Source organism: Clupea harengus, chromosome 23, assembly GCF_900700415.2.
Source record: "Clupea harengus chromosome 23, Ch_v2.0.2, whole genome shotgun sequence".
Taxonomy (NCBI): domain Eukaryota; kingdom Metazoa; phylum Chordata; class Actinopteri; order Clupeiformes; family Clupeidae; genus Clupea; species Clupea harengus.
In genome coordinates, this window is record NC_045174.1 from 18453774 (window position 1) to 18471273 (window position 17500).

General features: G+C 45.0%; 2 protein-coding genes across 2 annotated transcripts in view; both read left to right on the top strand.

Moving 5' to 3' along the window:
* LOC105904250 (protoheme IX farnesyltransferase, mitochondrial) overlaps positions 1-3427 on the top strand; it is a 48207-nt gene extending 44780 nt beyond the window's left edge. Inside the window, exon 7 of the mRNA XM_012832106.3 lies at positions 1859-3427. Within this exon, the coding sequence (XP_012687560.2) occupies positions 1859-2280 (422 nt within the window). The 3' untranslated portion in view covers positions 2281-3427. The remainder of the gene's footprint in view (positions 1-1858) is intronic.
* Positions 3428-10843: 7416 nt separating this feature from the next.
* hs3st3b1b (heparan sulfate (glucosamine) 3-O-sulfotransferase 3B1b) overlaps positions 10844-17500 on the top strand; it is a 31276-nt gene continuing 24619 nt past the window's right edge. Inside the window, exon 1 of the mRNA XM_012832109.3 lies at positions 10844-11855. Coding sequence (XP_012687563.1) covers positions 11278-11855 — 578 coding nt within the window. The 5' untranslated portion in view covers positions 10844-11277. The remainder of the gene's footprint in view (positions 11856-17500) is intronic.

Sequence of the window (17500 nt, forward strand, 5' to 3'; positions counted from 1 at the left end):
CCCATCCTCGTACCCTCTTAAGTATTCTCCTGCAGTCACTGCTACTTTAAGGTCAGCACATGGTGCATGTGACACAAACTTCATCACCAGGATGGTCCACACAGACGGTCCTCACAGCCCCAGAACTTGTGTGTGTGTGTGTGTGTGTGTGTGTGCATGCCAGGTTTAAAGCACCCTCAGGCTCAAGAGAAAACAAGCCTATTTACGCTATTCGTTCAGTTAGCGGACTCCTTCACCCAAGGCAGTTTACAGTACAGATAAACACTTTCATTGCACCGTGGGAATGAAACAACCGCTGATGAAATAAGGGTTTTGTTTGTCATGCCACAGCTGATTAGATTACCAGCAGTGGTAGTTTCAGCTAGGTAGCTATTGCTATCCTTAGATAGAGGAGTGAATGGGTATGAAGGGGCAGAGAAACTATAGACCTAAAGAAAATAAGTCTTTAGTATATTCACTCAACGCAGAGATATTATTTCAAACACACTCGTTGACCCTGTGCGAAGAGAGACGTGTCCCCAACAGCGAAACTAGTATACTTTGGAGACACGAAGGCGCACGTACACATCCGCGTGATGTGAACGGAGATGTTTTGGAGCATACTTAAGGCCTTCCACACAAACCGCAATATTTAGCCGTGTTTACTAACAGAGTCCCTTGCTGAGAGTTTGGAGAGTGGGTACTTCCCGTGGCTCCGAGGATGGAGTGTTCTAGAGGCAGAGCAGGGGGTCTCGTTGTTTAGGAGATGTCAAGTGCTTCGTCATGGCAACCCGTCGTTGGGTTGCTGCCAAGCAGCTGGATGCTGTCTGAGCTACGCACGACGTTTATAAAAGCTTGTGCCATTCTGGGCGAAAATATCCCAATCATCATCCTTCCGTCTGAAGCGGCCATGTTCATCTGTCAGTCTGCCAGAGAGTTGGTTTCAGGCAACGCAGTGACAAGCATTTTTCCTTCAACTGAACAAGATAACAGTGTTTTGCCACAGCAGCTGAATTAAGCCTGTTTGGTGATTAGTGTTTGTTCATCATTAGGGGGTGTGTGTGTGTGTGTGTGTGTGTGTGTGTGTGTGTGTGTGTGTGTGTGTGTGTGTGTGTGTGTGTGTGTGTGTGTGTGTGTGTGTGTGTGTGTGTGTGTGTGTGTGTGTGTGTCTCTCTGTGCTTACCAGTGGATATAGCATCCTACTAGTATTCTTCAACCTTTTCTTTGTTCATGAAGACCAGACTGCAGTTTTTTCGAGCAATCTAACACACACACACACACACACACACACACACCACCCTACTCCCTTGGCCAAGGGAGATCTTCCAGAACCACACCCACCTCCTAGCCTTAGTGACCCCACCCTCCAAAACAGGAAGTGAAACCCTAGCCTTTAAATTGAGCTCTGGAGACCCATGAGAAAGAGAAAGAGAAAGACACCGCCGTCTTGTTTTCCTCTCTCGGGCTCCTCCGTTCCCGCATTCACTCACACACACACACACACACACACACACACACACACACACACACACACACACACACGGAGAAGGTGACTAGCCACCACACCTCCCACTGTTTCAATGTGCAGGTAGTGTTTGTCTTTTTAGTCTTAAGAGGACTACAGAATGGAAGTCATTTGAAAGTAATACTTGCTGGTGTTCCGGTACGCACGGGCAGATTCCCTCGCGGTGCCGGGTTCTTGCACCGAGCATTCAAAGTGACACGCACAACAAATATAGCAAATATATAGCTGTTCTGTACTTTTGTTTAAATTAACATCAAGGTTGTGCTAGGGAGAGTTGCTGAGAATGAATGCAATTTCAAGATGTCATATTTAAATATTTACCCCTCTCTCCCTCCCTCTCTCTCTCCCCTGCAGGTGCGCTCTTGATGGGTGGCCTCCTGTACAGCTGGCAGTTCCCCCACTTCAACGCGCTGAGCTGGAACCTTCGTGAGGACTACTCGCGCGGCGGCTACCGCATGATGTCCGTCACGCACCCGGACATGTGCCGCCGCGTGGCACTGCGCCACAGCCTTGGCCTGATCGGGCTTTCCTCACTGGCGCCCGTGGTGGGCATCACCACCTGGACCTTCCCGCTGGTGTCGCTGCCCATCAACCTGTACATCAGCTATCTCGCCTTCCGCTTTTACCGTAACGCCGACCGGCAGAACGCCCGCAAGCTCTTCTTCTGCAGCCTCTGGCACCTGCCCATGCTGCTGCTGCTCGCGCTCACCTGCAAGACCCGGCGCACCGAGCCTGAGGCGCTACCGGCCAGCTCCAGCCTTAGTGTACTGAGTTAACCCCCGCTGGCTTGGTTAGCGTTGGGATGCTAGCTTTGTTAGCACTGGGACGTTAGCTTTGTTAGCACTGGGACGTTAGCTTTGTTAACGTTGACATGCTAGCATTGTTAGCGTTGGTGCGCTTGCTTTATTATTTTGGTGCGCTAGCTTTGTTGGCGTTGGGACGCTAGCTTTGTTGGCGTTGGGACGCTAGCTTTGTTGGCGTTGGTGCGCTAGCTTCGTTAGCGTTTGCATTACCCCCACTCCCTCCAGTCACCTTGATTGTCCGTATTCTCCACTGTGTTCATCCAGCTCTCATTAGATTGTGAGTTTGTTTGTTACTGAGTGTCTGGTCCTCCTACCAACCTTCCAACCTACCATGCTATATGCTCCTTACCTTTACGGTTACGGTTCAAAGATTGAGGAAGATAATGAGATTGACAGGGGCCATTTTTAGCCATCACAGACTATGAGTGAGTGTAAGACGAAAACAGATAAAGTAAATGAGGAAGGACTCAGACAGAGAGGCTGCAGAAAGTGTCCAAGTATACAAAAACTTCATTTAAGAGTCTCCCCCAATAGCTTGTGAAGTAATCAATGCAAGGTGTGTGTGTGTGTGTGTGTAAATATTTCAGATAAATTATTTATGTATATTCCCTAAATTTGCATCATGTTGTAAATGGCTAATGTACAGAACCACTTTTCTGTAATGATGCTTGAGATGGGTGTCTCATAACCCCAAAATACTTGAGCCCATATGTAACTCAAGCACATGAACTATTCAGGTGAAATGAACCTGACTCACAGTCAACAAAACATCAGCATTTCTGTTTCTGTAGAGTTGGGTCTTAATAATACTAAATTAGTTTATTTTCAGTTTCAGCTATTTATCAATCCATTTCTTTGGAAGGATTACAATGCAAACTGTGATTGCGGTTCTTTTTTTTTTTTTTTCTTCTTCTTTTTTCAGATCTACTGAACTGTAAACAAATACCCATAATTCTTGAATGTAGGCCAATGGAAATAAACTCTTAATGGTTCTTAATTCTGTTTTTGTTACACGCAGCTACCCAAACCACACGGGTTTGACCTCCACTCAGACCTCACTGTTCAGACCACATGCCAGAGGACCTGGAAGGTCCTGGTACAATAAAGGTCTTCTGATTTACATCTCCAGTCTTGTTTTCATTTCTGCCGCTCTGTGTTCTACGACGATCCCTCATTCAGTTACAAAACCGATACGAGTGCACCAACTATGTAGCCAACAAGCCTCCATTAAAATTTATATTTGGGCAACATTAGGTGGAAAGATCAGTCAGTAATGATCAATCAATACATATGATAGATAGATAGATGGATACTTTATTAATCCCGAGGGAAATTTAGGAATATTATATAAACCCTGCAAAGAAAAGCAGCAGTCTGCTAAATGCTGCTAAAACAGGAGGTGGAGGCATCAGCCAGCAGTCTTCAGAACTGTGCACCAATAAATACAAACGTTGAGTCTCTGAAGAATAGCGTTTTGGCAAACATCCAGATGCATCTGCACGAAGGAGACGACTGCATCTATGAATCCTGGGGCTTGAAGCCCACCACGCTGAGCTCATTCGTCTCTGTTAGCGTTTTCTGGAAGGGCTCAGGCCAAAAGCACAATAAAAGTTTCATGATTTCTACCTCAACTCGACTTGTTTTTATATCTGCTGCTGGTAAGTTCGATAAAGGTCACTTCTTCAGTACGGGTTACAGCAGATAATTGCTCAAGGATCATCCACGAAACCCAAATTGTCCGCCATCAGGGAGGGGTACGATATCAGCTAACAATTTGTATAACTGCACCAATAGATACAAATCCTGTTCAACTGAAGAATAGTCATTTAGCAGACATGTCTGAATAGTTCTTCAGAGCAGGAAGAAAAGTGCTGCACAAATGCATCCTGGGCCTTCAAAACCACTCGACTTGAGGTCATTAGTAACCTCCGTTGGCATGGCAGCTGACCTCTGACCTCTAGGATGGTTGTGGTCCAGATCCGTGCAGTTCAGGGTCCAACCCGAAGCAAGAGGAGACAACGCTGTGGAATGGACCTGCAGAAGAACAGGGATCATTGCACAATAAAGCTCTTTTGATGACATGCCGATTCATTTCCTGTTCTTTTCCTGCTATATCTGTTTTATATTTGATATGTTTATTTATTTATTGAAGTGCTTATTCCATTCCTGTACAGATAACTATCCAGAGATTAATAACTCAGCAATCATCTGAAAATTGGTACATCATGAGGAGGTGAGGGATGAGCTGGGGTTTACATCAGTGAGGGAGGAGCTGGGGTTTGCATCAGTGCTGTCAGGAGTGCAGGGACATCCTAGGGTTTCAAACCACCCAGGTTGCACTAACCTCTGTTACCCCGACGACCTCCAGAACAGCCGTGGCCCAGTTCTGGCCCAAATCCGCTCCCCAGTCCTCAGCTATTTGGGTCATTAGTCAGTTCTTGCACTCACCCTACGCCCAGGAGGCAAGCCCTGTGCAGCTGTTTAGGGCGGGGATGCTTGACACAGAACATCATACACACTGAAGAGCTGTTAAAGCAGACTAACGATCCATATTGGTTTAATCTGAAACAGTACATAAACATGCTACAGCCTGATGTTTAATGCGGTTAAGATGCATACGGTGTGACGGCTGTATGCGTATAAATACTGAACGCTCTTCGCTGATGTCAGTCGGACTTCCTGTTTGGCTGTATCTAAGAGAAACAGAAGGCCAGATTCGCTGAGTAATGTGAACCATGCCCTGAATTGCAGGCCTGCAGTGTGTGTGTGTGTGTGTGTGTGTGTGTGTGTGAGTGTGTGTGTGTGTGTGTGTGTGTGTGTGTGTGTGTGTGTGTGTGTGTGTGTGTGTGCGTGCGTGCGTGCGTGCGTGCGTGCGTGCGTGCGTGCGTGCGTGCGTGCGTGCGTGCGTGCGTGCGTGCGTGCGTGCGTGCGTGCGTGCGTGCGTGCGCGTGTCTGTGTGTGTGTGTGTGTGTGTGTGTGTGTGTGTGTGTGTGTGTGTGTGTGTGTGCGTGCAATCAATCACAAATGGATAAAAAGATCTGTCTCTGCTATGTTGATGAGCTCAGTTCCTGGCCTCTAAACTGTAGGAAATAAATTCTGCATTTGTGTTGTTTTGCCTGAAAACACTTGACATGAGAAAAGGGTCTGTGTTTCCTGTTCCAAAGTTAATAGATGAAGTAATAGCGCTTTGCAAAGAACTGCTATCATGGTCACTGAATGACTGTCGACATCATACAGCTTATCCCTCAGAAAGTATCTCTCAGGTATAACACACTTACAGTACCAGTCAAACGTTTGGACACACCTTCTCATTCAATGGTTTTTCTTTATTTTTATTTTTTCTACATTGCAGATTAATATTGAAGACGTCAAAACTATGAAGGAACACACATGGAATTATGTGATAAACCAAAAAAAAGTGTTAAACCAGAATATGTTTTATATTTTAGATTCTTCAAAGTAGCCACCTTTTGCTTTGATGACAGCTTTTCACACTCTTGGCATTCTTTCAAGAAGCTTTCACAAGGTAGTCACCTGGAATGGTACTGTATATGTTAAACCCATTAGTGTATTTTCCAAAATGCTTCATAGAGAACCACTGAAAATGACCAAAAATCTTTATTTAAAGTTATTATATAGCTGATTATTATGAGGAAATGGCCACATAGCCAACACTGGACAAAGTTGTCTGAGGTACTGCCCTGCAATCTGGGGTGGAGGAGGTCCATTTCCCCCTGTGGAAAGGAGCTGTACACCTGTCTGTGAACTGATACCCCCCCCCCCCCCCCCACCCCCCCGTTTCCTCAACAAAGCCATTGCTAATTGGGCTACATAGTCGTGCCCCCACCACCCCCCCTCTAACCCTAGAAGGAGTGGTGAGAAAGAAATTTGATTTGGGTTGTTAACTCAAGACGTGTGGGTTGTTACTTATGACCCATGGTCCAGTTGCGCCCCCCACCCCCCCTCTCTTAAAAGTGGTGTGTGTGTGTGTGTGTGTGTGTGTGTGTGTGTGTGTGTGTGTGTGTGTGTGTGTGTGTGTGTGTGTGTGTGTGTGTGTGAGATATTAAAGTGTTGGGGGCGTGGGAGGGGGACCACTCGTGGACCCGCTCTGATCCTGGACTTCAGGGAAACGTTTGGGTGGTTAACTCATAAAGAGAGAGAAGACTGTGACACAGCCAGTTGTGGGGCCTTTGTGGTCTAGAGAGAGAGAGAGGGGAAGAGGGAGAGAGAGAGAGGGAGAGAGAGAGAGAGAGAGAGAGGGATGAGTGGAGTAGGTCCAGCTGCTGCCCTCTGGACTGGTGTGTGTGTGTGGATTGAATGTTGGTGTCGGCCTCCTGGGCTCAACATGCTGGTCGGTGTGTGTTTACGACATCCGCCCCGGACCCCCACCACAGCAGTGGACCCCCCTCACACACACACACACACACACACACACACACACACACACACACACAGGGCAGACCTATTGAGTCAGATCAGTGTTCCTCGCTCTCACACTCGTTTCCTCTCTGACTCCCTGTCAGTCCATCTCTCTCTCTAACTTTCTCACACTCACAAACTCACACCTTATTGTCTCTCTCTCTCCTCTCTCTCTCCTCTCTCTCTCTCTTTCTGTCTCTCTCTCTGTGTGTCTGTCTATCTATCTCCACTGTCCCAATCATGTACTGGGACGGCTTTCATTTTTGTGCACTTGGCCTCTGCCTCTTTCTTTTCCTCTCTTCCTCTCATGTTTACACTGAGCCCTTTCTCTTTCTCTTTCGTTCTCTCTCTCATTCTCTCTCTCTCTTTCTCTTTCTTTCTCTCTCTATCTCTCTCTCTCTTTCTCTTTCCTTCTCTCTCTCTCTCTCATTCTCTCTCTCTCTCTCTTTCTGTTTCCTTCTCTCTCTCTCTCTCTCTCTCATTCTCTCTCTCTTTCTGTTTCCTTCTCTCTCTCTCCCTCTCTCTCTCTCTCTCTCTCTCTCTCTCTCCCTCTCCCATATCTGCACATTTTCACACATGTGTACATATGATGGAAATATGCTTTTAAAATCCTAGTAAAAGGGAGAGGCTGTAGGCTAAGTTCAGTTTCATGCATGTGTGCGAAACATTCCTGTTCTCCTCCTTTAAAAGCAGGAGTAACAGGTGGATGCCTGCACCCCTCTCCACGGCTCCATTCTTCCTCGGGGTGCTGGACTGGATGTATTTGGTGGATTTCCTGTTTTGAAAGACAGCTGTGTGGCAGACGTTTTTCCGTGGTGTGTGTGTGTGTGTGTGTGTGTGTGTGTGTGTGTGTGTGTGTGTGTGTATGTGTGACACTAGGGGCACCGAGCAGAAGGCAAAAAAAAATTTCTTCTGCTTTGATCTGTGTGTGTGTGTGTGTGTGTGTGTGTGTGTGTGTGTGCCACCTGTGAACAGCACCTGTCTTCAATGAGGTGAGTCTTGATTTAACACATCCCATCCTCTCACCCACACACACACACACACACATGCACCCACACACACACATACGTGGACTAATTGAGAGGAGAACTAAAGGCTTCATAGCACTTCAGAACCTCCTTCACTGGGTAGTTTACATTAGCTCAAGTGTTCTGGAGAGCGATAAATCCAAATGTAACCAAACATTTTGCACTTATTAATATCCCAGCGTGAAGTTCCTCATAAATCTGAATTGTTTTTTTACCAAAAGAGAGGCGAGAAGGGGATTCTGAATTCCATTTTTATGCACTCAAATATATCAATCTTGATGGATTTCCTTGCAGTCCACACATTTTTAATGCGACATCAATCTCTCTGTCTCTGGTGCGTGCGGCACAAATCGAACTTTCCAGAGGTTGTAAAGGCAGACACCCCGAGCACGGAGCACAGAGCACGGAGCCAGAGTCAACAGAGACAGAGAGGGTGAAATACACAGTTGGAAACAGAGGAAAAACCCCTGCAAATGCAGCGGGGTCCGGAGAGAGGGAGAGAGGGAGAGAGGGAGAGAAGGAGAGAGGGAGAGAGGGAGAGAGGGAGCGAGAGCAGACTGGCTAAGGTTTCCACGGAGGCCCCGGACATCTGGGGTCCTTCCTCTCCCTCTCGCCCCGGCCCGGGGAGACTTGTGTCACCGAGAGGGGTGCTGGTATGTCCGAAAAGACCTCCGCTTCACTGCCCACCCCTTGGGTAGGTCTATTACAGTACAGTAAGGACAGGGAAGCGGGCCTCTCCCCTCCTCTCTCCTTGGTGACAGACTGGGGGAAATGTGTTCAACACGTGCAGTCAGAGCAGCCCTAAACTCTTAGTTCATGTTGTTTTGTTTAGGTTATGGTGAAGAATAATGAAACTAGGGCTTACACATTAGCTTTTAATGTTTCATGTTTTGTTTTTTTTGGGCATGAACTTCATTGCACTTTATCATACTAAGTATAAAAAACTAAAAAAATTACCAACTCACAAACTGTATTTAAGACACACATAATAATTTATTGATGCCTAATATGTTTTTTTAAATTGATGTTTAATGATTAAATATAATATAACCAAATACAAATATGTTTTAGTAAAACTGTTATTTGTGAATAAAATATTGTTTTTAGATTAATTAACGGAGTGTCATGAAAAATAAATGTAAGAGATAGAATATTTGAAAACTATAAATAAAGTGCAAACTTCTTTTACATCGAAATTCAAAATTGTGGAATATACATATGAATATACGTAAGAAATATGAACCACTCCCGGGCAGACGCACGAGCTCTTTCCGCAAATAGTGCCGCGGTGGGTCGTTAAGGCCCGGCAGGAGACCTGCGACTCACGAGCATCTGGCTTCATTGTGGATCTTTCTCTCGAGGTCACCCGTGTCTTTCACGTTATAACTCAACAAACTAATGACAATGTCGCAACATGACGCAGCAAACGTCCACTTTCACTGCACGCTTGCAAAGAGTCACAATTTCATAATTTACATAACATGAGTGTTGTGATTCATTGTTCAAATAAGAGCAAAATTATGTCCATAAAACTTGTCGATGAGTATCTTTGTTCAGGCCTTTGTTGTGCTTATAATTTATTACAATAAATTCACTGGATTGCATGTCAGACACCGTAAATCAAGAGAAAGAGCGACTTTGCATTTGGCGGTAGAACATGATTTAGGCCAGGCCTCAGCGAGAATCCACCAACGCAAGTTTTATTTTGCTTTTCGAAGTTCTGTTTTTGTTCGCCAAGATCCCAAAGTTATAGTAAAAGAGTTCTGGAACCTGATTCTTTCAATATGACTTTACAAACGACCTTGGCTTGAATTGCCGGAGGCCCGGCCAGTTTAATCTTAAAGAGCGACCAAATTATGCCCTTGCCTCAGTTCAAAAGACACATGAAACTTCAGATTTCAAGTTTGTAATAATGATCACTTTTTTTCTGTATCGACGCTACCTTCAGTTACATAGGCTAGCTTATGGATAGGATCATGTTTGATAACAACACAAATACGAATAACTACTGAGAATATATGAAGGTCGATTATCGACACAACTTTAACAAAACATGAATTAGTTAATTAATGAATTAATCCCACTTATACCACATTATCTAATAATAATACAAATAATAATAATGATGATGATGTGTTATCATTGTGATAATATAATATGATTGTCTTTTATACTAAATATAATGAATAATTCTTACTCCTGTAATAAATGTTTAGGATATACGTCTCCTTTAGTTTAGTTACAGCAATTCTACATTAAATCTACTGCACTGAGGTCTATTCTGTTATAAGCGATTTAACTTGTGCTGTTTTACATTGTAGCCTAGAATTAATAATACAGATCGTTATCTATTTCAGCTTGACTACGGAAATAGTTGGCTATGTAGCAAACTTGACAATTTTTCCATATTTGCGTGTTTAACTATTCTTAACTTTCTAACTTTGTTTCGTAGGTTTTCTTGACATCCAGCAATGTGGGTATTACCGCCTCAGTAAGCTATGGCAACTGGTCGGAATTATTAATCTATCTGTGCAGGTTTAACCATAGGCGGTGATTATACTTTTTCCGTTCAAGTTCAGCCACAGGCCGTTCCTATACTTTATTACCATATTTAGTGAATTTTAATGTTGGATTCACTAATACCTGTAGACCACATTCACTCTCCATGTAAGAGCTATGACACAAGTGTCTCGTTTGTTTTGAATAGGTAAAAACAATTGAATAGTTTGATGAAAATCTAAACAGAAATAAAAAAAGTTCTATCTTTGTAATTACTTTTAAACGAAATGGTGGATGTTGGTTGCGCACCAAAAGTCTGCTTTCATTGCCGTATAGCCTGAGAGCCAACGGGGAAACAAATCAATATTTGTATTTCTAGGAACCCAACTCTGACTGATCAAAGAACTTTTAACAAGTTGGAATCCCCCTGCTGTTAAATGAAAGGGTTCCAGCATAATGTTTCCTTGTCCAATAAGAGCCTTTAATTGGCTAAAGTATGCAAGGATCTCTCGAAGACCCTCCTTTGCTATTATCTGATTGGTCCGGCTATGTCAACAAATGAGCGTTTTTTTTTTCTCTGCGCGTAGTTCGGTAGGCCAGCCTCGGTGTCAATCAGAGGCATATGTAAAGCTGCGGCGCTGTATAAGTTTCTAGTGTTCAGCGGGGGCTCGCGAACACTCAGAGGCTCGCATCGAGGCGGCGGGGATGCAACCGGAGCGCGAGAGGGCTGGCTTTCGGAGTGGCACAGAAGTGCACCTCTCATCTCTGTCGACTACCAGTTTTTGCACCGCAGTAATGTTCGGGCGCAGGCACCGTATGCACTGAGCTTCTAACCGACGTTTTAGTTTTTAGTTTATTTCGGGGTTTTTTTCTTCCTTTTTTGTTTGTTGGTTGGTTTTCTATTTATTCGTTTTCAGTGGATGGTTGTTCCACCATGCGAAGATTACCGAGTAGTAGCAGCCGGGGGTGAATAGTTTTGGCAATATGTCCCGTTGGATTATTACGGTTCGCATCTGCGAGGCTTATGGAATATAGCCTGGTTTGTCACAATCTGTATGCATTGTCAGCGAGCCCCGTGAAAAAGAAACTTGCACTACTCGGCATTATGTTTTTATTGTGGGCATACATGCTCTATTCCTGCGTGGGGTACTGTGCCACCATGCCCAGTTTGGTGGTGGACAGCTACCGGGTGAAGGAGCCGGAGCACGCGAGCAGAAGGACAGAGAGCGGCGGCAGAGCGGACCTCATGTCCAAACTGCTGCCCAGACCGCAAGGCTGGGTTGATTTGGAGTCTGACTACGACGAGCCGTCCCTCCGGACCGCATCCAGAGACTTATCGGCGAACGACGTGGACGGGGACCGGGGCGATGAGTGGGAAGATCAGGCGCGGGTCGATCAGAGATCACCGGAGCCCAGCTCGCTGTCAAGTTTCTCGAACGGCTCGGGCAGCAAGAAGCTGCCCCAGGCCATCATCATCGGCGTGAAGAAGGGAGGCACGCGCGCACTGCTCGAGTTCCTCCGCGTGCATCCCGACATCAGGGCCGTGGGAGCGGAGCCGCACTTCTTCGACCGAAACTACGACAACGGGTTGGAGTGGTACAGGTGAGTCCCAACTATTGCTCGTGTTTTCCGCCGGTGCCTGTCCTGGCGGGCGGGCTTGCCCGGATTGCGGCAGTCTACCGCGCAGAGTTGGTTGAACCGAATGGGCAATGGGAAATTGGTTTTGTGTGGATTTGTAAATATGTGCGAAGCGATAGCGGTTAGTGCATCTTTTTCTTTTTATCGACATTTTGTAAAATGGTTTGCGGTGCTATGTATTTTCGACTATTTTCAGTCAGTTGTTAGACGTGAATGAACCAAAATAAAATATATCACTTTTGCATTAAGGATTGTTGCCAATATTATAGCATTTTATGTGTGACAGTATATCCTTAACTGTGCCTACACGTTTGTAAAACAGTGCATTTTGAATATTGCGTAAGGAACTACTATAGTGCGTGTCGTTAAATGAAAGCTGCATATCTGTTCGATCGTGCCGTGTTTGAGCCACAATGATACGGGCTCCCTTAGTGGTTATAACATTATTATATGCTAAAAATGATCCATTGATTATGTTACAACATCAGCTGATAATACATTGAAATAACAATTGGTGTTAAGAATATTATTTAAAACGCTTCTGCATCAATTCATGTGCTATAGCAATTTCCAAGCTTTCTGCGACGCGCAGTGGTCTCTGTTGGAAGCAAGAGTGCATTGCAGGCGGGTACTCGTATTAATGTTTCAGCGTCTGAAGTTTCATTATTTATTTTAAATAAATGGGTTTAAACGTGTTTTAAAGGAAGCTCACGAACTATTGGTTTCCATAATGGAATTGCAGTCATACAACCTTATATTTGTGTTGTTCTTCTGACTGTCAAGTGTGGGACACAAGTCTTTTCACATTTTTTATTAATAACTTGGCTTTGGGATAGACTGTTAAAGTCACTGGAATGACAAGAAATGTTATGCTGTTATCCATTATTTTTTGACCTTTTCTCGTCCTTTAACGAATTCCACAGCGTTCTTTATTGTGTTAAACAAAAACGTTAAGATGAAATTAACACGTTTACTCGCATGGTAATTGTATAGAATGTGGTTAATGTGGTTTCATGTGAGAAGAAATAAGTTTAAATCGACCCAGAGTTCGAGAATTCAAATAAAAATATTTTGTTTGAAGACCAGCCCACCATAAATTGTACAAAACTGCTCCAATTATCTATAATTTTCAGCACCATTGTGTTTTATATTGTTAAGGGGAATATTCAGACACCCACACGATTATTGTTTTCTAAAAAAAACGTCTTAATTACGCCATGTTAGAGTCTTCAAAAAGAGCAAACATTTTATATTCGTGACCTAGCTGACACAACAGCGTTCCCATGCCGTTCACATCGCAGGCTCGTCGTTGCGCTACTACTGCCGCAACACGAGTTCTTCATTAAAAACGAATCACTTATTTTAATATGACTCATCCACCCGTGGGCTAGGCCGAGGCCGAGGCCGAGGCCGAGGCTGGTCTTGGTAGGCTGCATGCTCAGCCTATTTTGAGGTCCGGGCAGAGGTACAGCGTGAGCCAAATGTTGATGCCACGTAATGGAGACTCGTTATGTTTAGCCTACGTCCTACTTCATGTGCAATTGGTTTAGCCAGGTTTGTCTGGGCCGACTCTTATAGTTAAATCGATACGGGTACTCTAATAAAACCATCCCTCCAATTTTAATATTAAATCATCTAATCATATTAGGTGTACTTAAAGTAGTTCACCTAAAATGTTGGGAACTCTCGGGAACTCTCTGCTCCCTTAATACACTCTGTTAGGAAGAAGACACACGGGCCGCCCGGGTTTGGCGTGGTCGAACGTTTTGAAAATCAAACAGGTTCCTTGGAAGTGATATTTCAATGAGAGCTTGAGGTTCGATTCGGTTTGTTTTTAACCCTGGAGACAGGGCGTACGAGTATTGCAGACGCACAACGGGGCGCAGAGCAGAACTAACAGGCCTGGTGACAAGTTGATAAAAAAAAGAGTTCTGAACTGCACGGCTGTCTGAATAAACGGATTTGGTACAGAGTGGAGAGAGCGAGCGAGCGAGAGAGAAAGAAGCGCAGACCGTTAAATATGGGCGACGTGCAAGGCCCCTCAACAATAGCGGGGCGGAATGAAAGAATAAAGCCGAATGAGAAAGTTGGGCGCCTGGTAGTCCAGAGCGACACAAAATGAGCATGGTTTTTCAAGCAAAAAGCTAAACTGAAATGCAAGGGTGGCCTATTTAGAGGAATCTTTGAAACGGCCTCCTTTGATAATGCAGCTCTGTATTAGTCATCATTGACATCATTTGGGTCTCCCCTCTCAGTTTCTCTTTACACTTTATGAATTTGTTAAGGTATTTATTTTCCTCTCATAATGTCACCGAATGTTCTGATGACTTCTGTAGGTCTACCCTTTGGTCTCTTTACGATTAGGCGTGACTCGGTGTTTGCAGATACTATTTGACTTAATGTTGCAAGCTACTTTCTAACCTATGTTTACAGAGAAAACATGAGGTAACGGGTCCCTGCCGGCAGGCCCTGTGTTTTTTTTTTGGGACGGATAAAATAAACAGTCACGCACCGGTCTCCTTATCATGGGGATGCTGATTCTTGTTCCGGTGTGAGAGGCTTTATTTGGCGTGCTTCGGGGTTTGCTAAGACCCTCCTGTTTATCCAGTAAATCCGGGCTCACTCGTGCCCTCCAGCCCCGCTTTATGTTTTTACACGATAGCGGTAACGACTCTATTTGCAACAAAGCGCAGAGACAACTGAGGGCTTGAGGTTGTTATGTAACGTCCTTAATTCGGATCCTGTCAGATCTTTCAATTGAGAGTCAATCTTCCCTGAAGGTGTATACACATGCGTTTCCTGCGAGTTCTGAAAAGCCTATAAACCGCGCTAATTGACTGTGCGAGATAGCAGTATCTTTCTGCATGAGAACCAATCCAACGAGCAACATATGTGCTCTTTTGGTTAGAAAGGGAAGCGAGGGCCGCGGGCTCTTCCCTTGCGTGTGTCGGATTGCGGGGACGTAAAGCAGTGGTGTGACATTACATTAAATACATTTTACAAACCACTATAATGACTGCTCCGAACTTTTTTTTGGCACATGTAACCACGAGTTTGCGACCATGTCGTGCGAGGCACCACGCCTAAACAGCGGAGACGCTGAATTCAAGCGTCCTCTTGCACAGTGCATAACAACATTAGTGAATTCTGAACCAGACTGCGATCGATTGATTGAACTGGGTTCAAGCCATTGTATTCAGTGCTTCGATAGCTTCATGGTGCATGTATTTGCATTGAGTAGACTGATATTATTGGTTGACTGAATAAACTATAATATTTGGCAATTAAATGTCTGACAAACGTTATGTTATTCCAGTCTGATCTAAATTAAAAGGAAAGTATTTGTGCTATTGCAAGCCGCACTGTCTTCTCGTGCAGATGTTTTGGGGCATGCAACGCCAGGCTGAAATTCTATATCTGGGCATTGCGTTTTGGCCGAAGACGCACCACACAAACAAAACGTCAAGCCCTTTTTGTTGTCTGTTTCTTGCTCTCTCTCTCTCTCTCTCTCTCTCTCTCTCTCTGGTTCTTTTTTTAAACTCCTGTTCCATGTCACTCTGTTTCTTTTGTGTCGCCTCGAGATGGGACACTCGGAGCCGGCGAGTCTTTTTAGCGGCCTGGTCTCACGCGTGCATGCATGCGAAGGGAAACTTTCTTCACGAAAGCTCGTCCCTGCCAAAACACAGCTGCCACGAATGTCTGGAGTACCTTCTCTCACGGAAAGTTTTCATAAGCCCGCTCCCGAAGAGGAGGAGATAAATCGAAAGAGGCTATTGCGCTTCAGTTGTTAATGCCCGTAAATTACCCACGAAGAGGGGGGGCTATTATGGGATGTGTGCGTTCTTAGAGATAGCTTAGTGTTCGAGAGCTACTGAAGGCCTATAGACCATTCGTACTTATAGGATCATTAATCAAGAGTGTGTTTAAACAAAACAAAAAAAACCCGTGTAAGTATGAAGAGAGAGGGAATGTTTATGGAAGTACTTGTGGGAGTGAATACGTGTGTGTGTGTGTGTGTGTGTGTGTGTGTGTGTGTGAATCAGAATTCTAGTGAACCCAGCACAAACCTGTTGCGCAGTTTGCCCCTTGACACGCTGTCCATTTACCCTGCTGAGTCTGTAGTCTTTCAGAACTCAACCCCCCTCAAACACACACACACACACACACACACACATACACACACACACACACACACACACACACACACACACACACACACACACACACACACACACACACACACACACACACACACACACACACACACACAGGGAAATAGTTCTTTCATTTGGCCTTGGGATAGAACCACATAAAAGACTGAGAGGAAGAAAAGGGGGTGAATGTGTGTGTGTGTATGTGAGTGAGTGTGTGAAAGAGAGAGAGGGGGCGAGGTAGGGCAGAAATAGAAGGGCCATTGTGATGCTATATTGTGGTGTTTAGACAGTTATTTGTGTCAAAGATAAGCACGTGATTCTTCTTCAGAGCTGGTTGGGATCCAGAGCTTTGTGTCAGAAGATGGAGATCACACGGCCATTAGCAAAGCTAGTCTCTCCCTCTCTCTTTCTCTCTCTCCCTCTTTTGCTCGATTTTTTCAGCTCTCTCTCCTTTGTGGTACTTTATCAGCTTCACAAAGCTGGCTTACTCTTTAAAAAAAAGAGCATGTGAGGTTATCACTCTCTGTGCTTTCGCACCTGCTGATGCCGTGTGTGTAGATGTGTGTGTGTGTGTGTGTGCGTGTATGTGAGTGTGTAGATGTGTGTGTTTGCGTGTGTGTGTGTGTGTGTGTGTTGACTTTGGGTGCCTTCATATGGCAACCCTAGCTGTAAGGCCAGATGAGCATGCCAGCTATGTAACACACTTCATTCCTGCCTTTCAGCTCTCGGTCTAGACTCTAGACTTTGGCCTATTTATTTAAACAATTTCCCTGCCTCGCCCCGTGTTGCAACAGTAATGGAAGTGCCATTGGGAGACCTTTTTGCTTGGATTTTGGACTAACATGAAGCAGGCTCGCACCCTTGTATTCCCCACCCCATTCCATGTCTGTGTGTGTGTGTGTGTCTGTGTGTGTGTGTGTGTGTGTGTGTGTGTGTGTGTGTGTGTTTGTGTGTGTGTTTCGTCTCTAGTTTTCATATCCCACGTAAATGCAGAGACGCTGAGAGGCTGTGGTCTAGATTTTGCAGGCTCCAATTTCTGCGCTCGGACCGTTTCAGCCGATCCGGCGCAGTTCTGGTCACAACTCAATCCGCCCTTAACACTTTAACAAGTACACACACACACACACACACACACACACACACACACACACACACACACACACGTACACCCAGGACACATTTTTGGGGAGGTTACACCCAGCCCGAGCGGTAAAGGCTCAGAGACGGAGGGTTTTATTAGCCGGGAGTGTGTGTGTGTGTGTTTCTCTGGGTGTGAACGATACCTTTTCTAAAACACGCTGGATTCGGCGCCACAACTACAGCGCTTTCAGTCCAACTAACGCCGTTTAAGATGTCACAAATCACCAGGATTGGTGGACGCACGCTTATGTAAGACCTAAAACAGGTGATTTTCTGTCCGCGTGGTCCTATTCTGACTGTTGTCCTCTGGAAAGG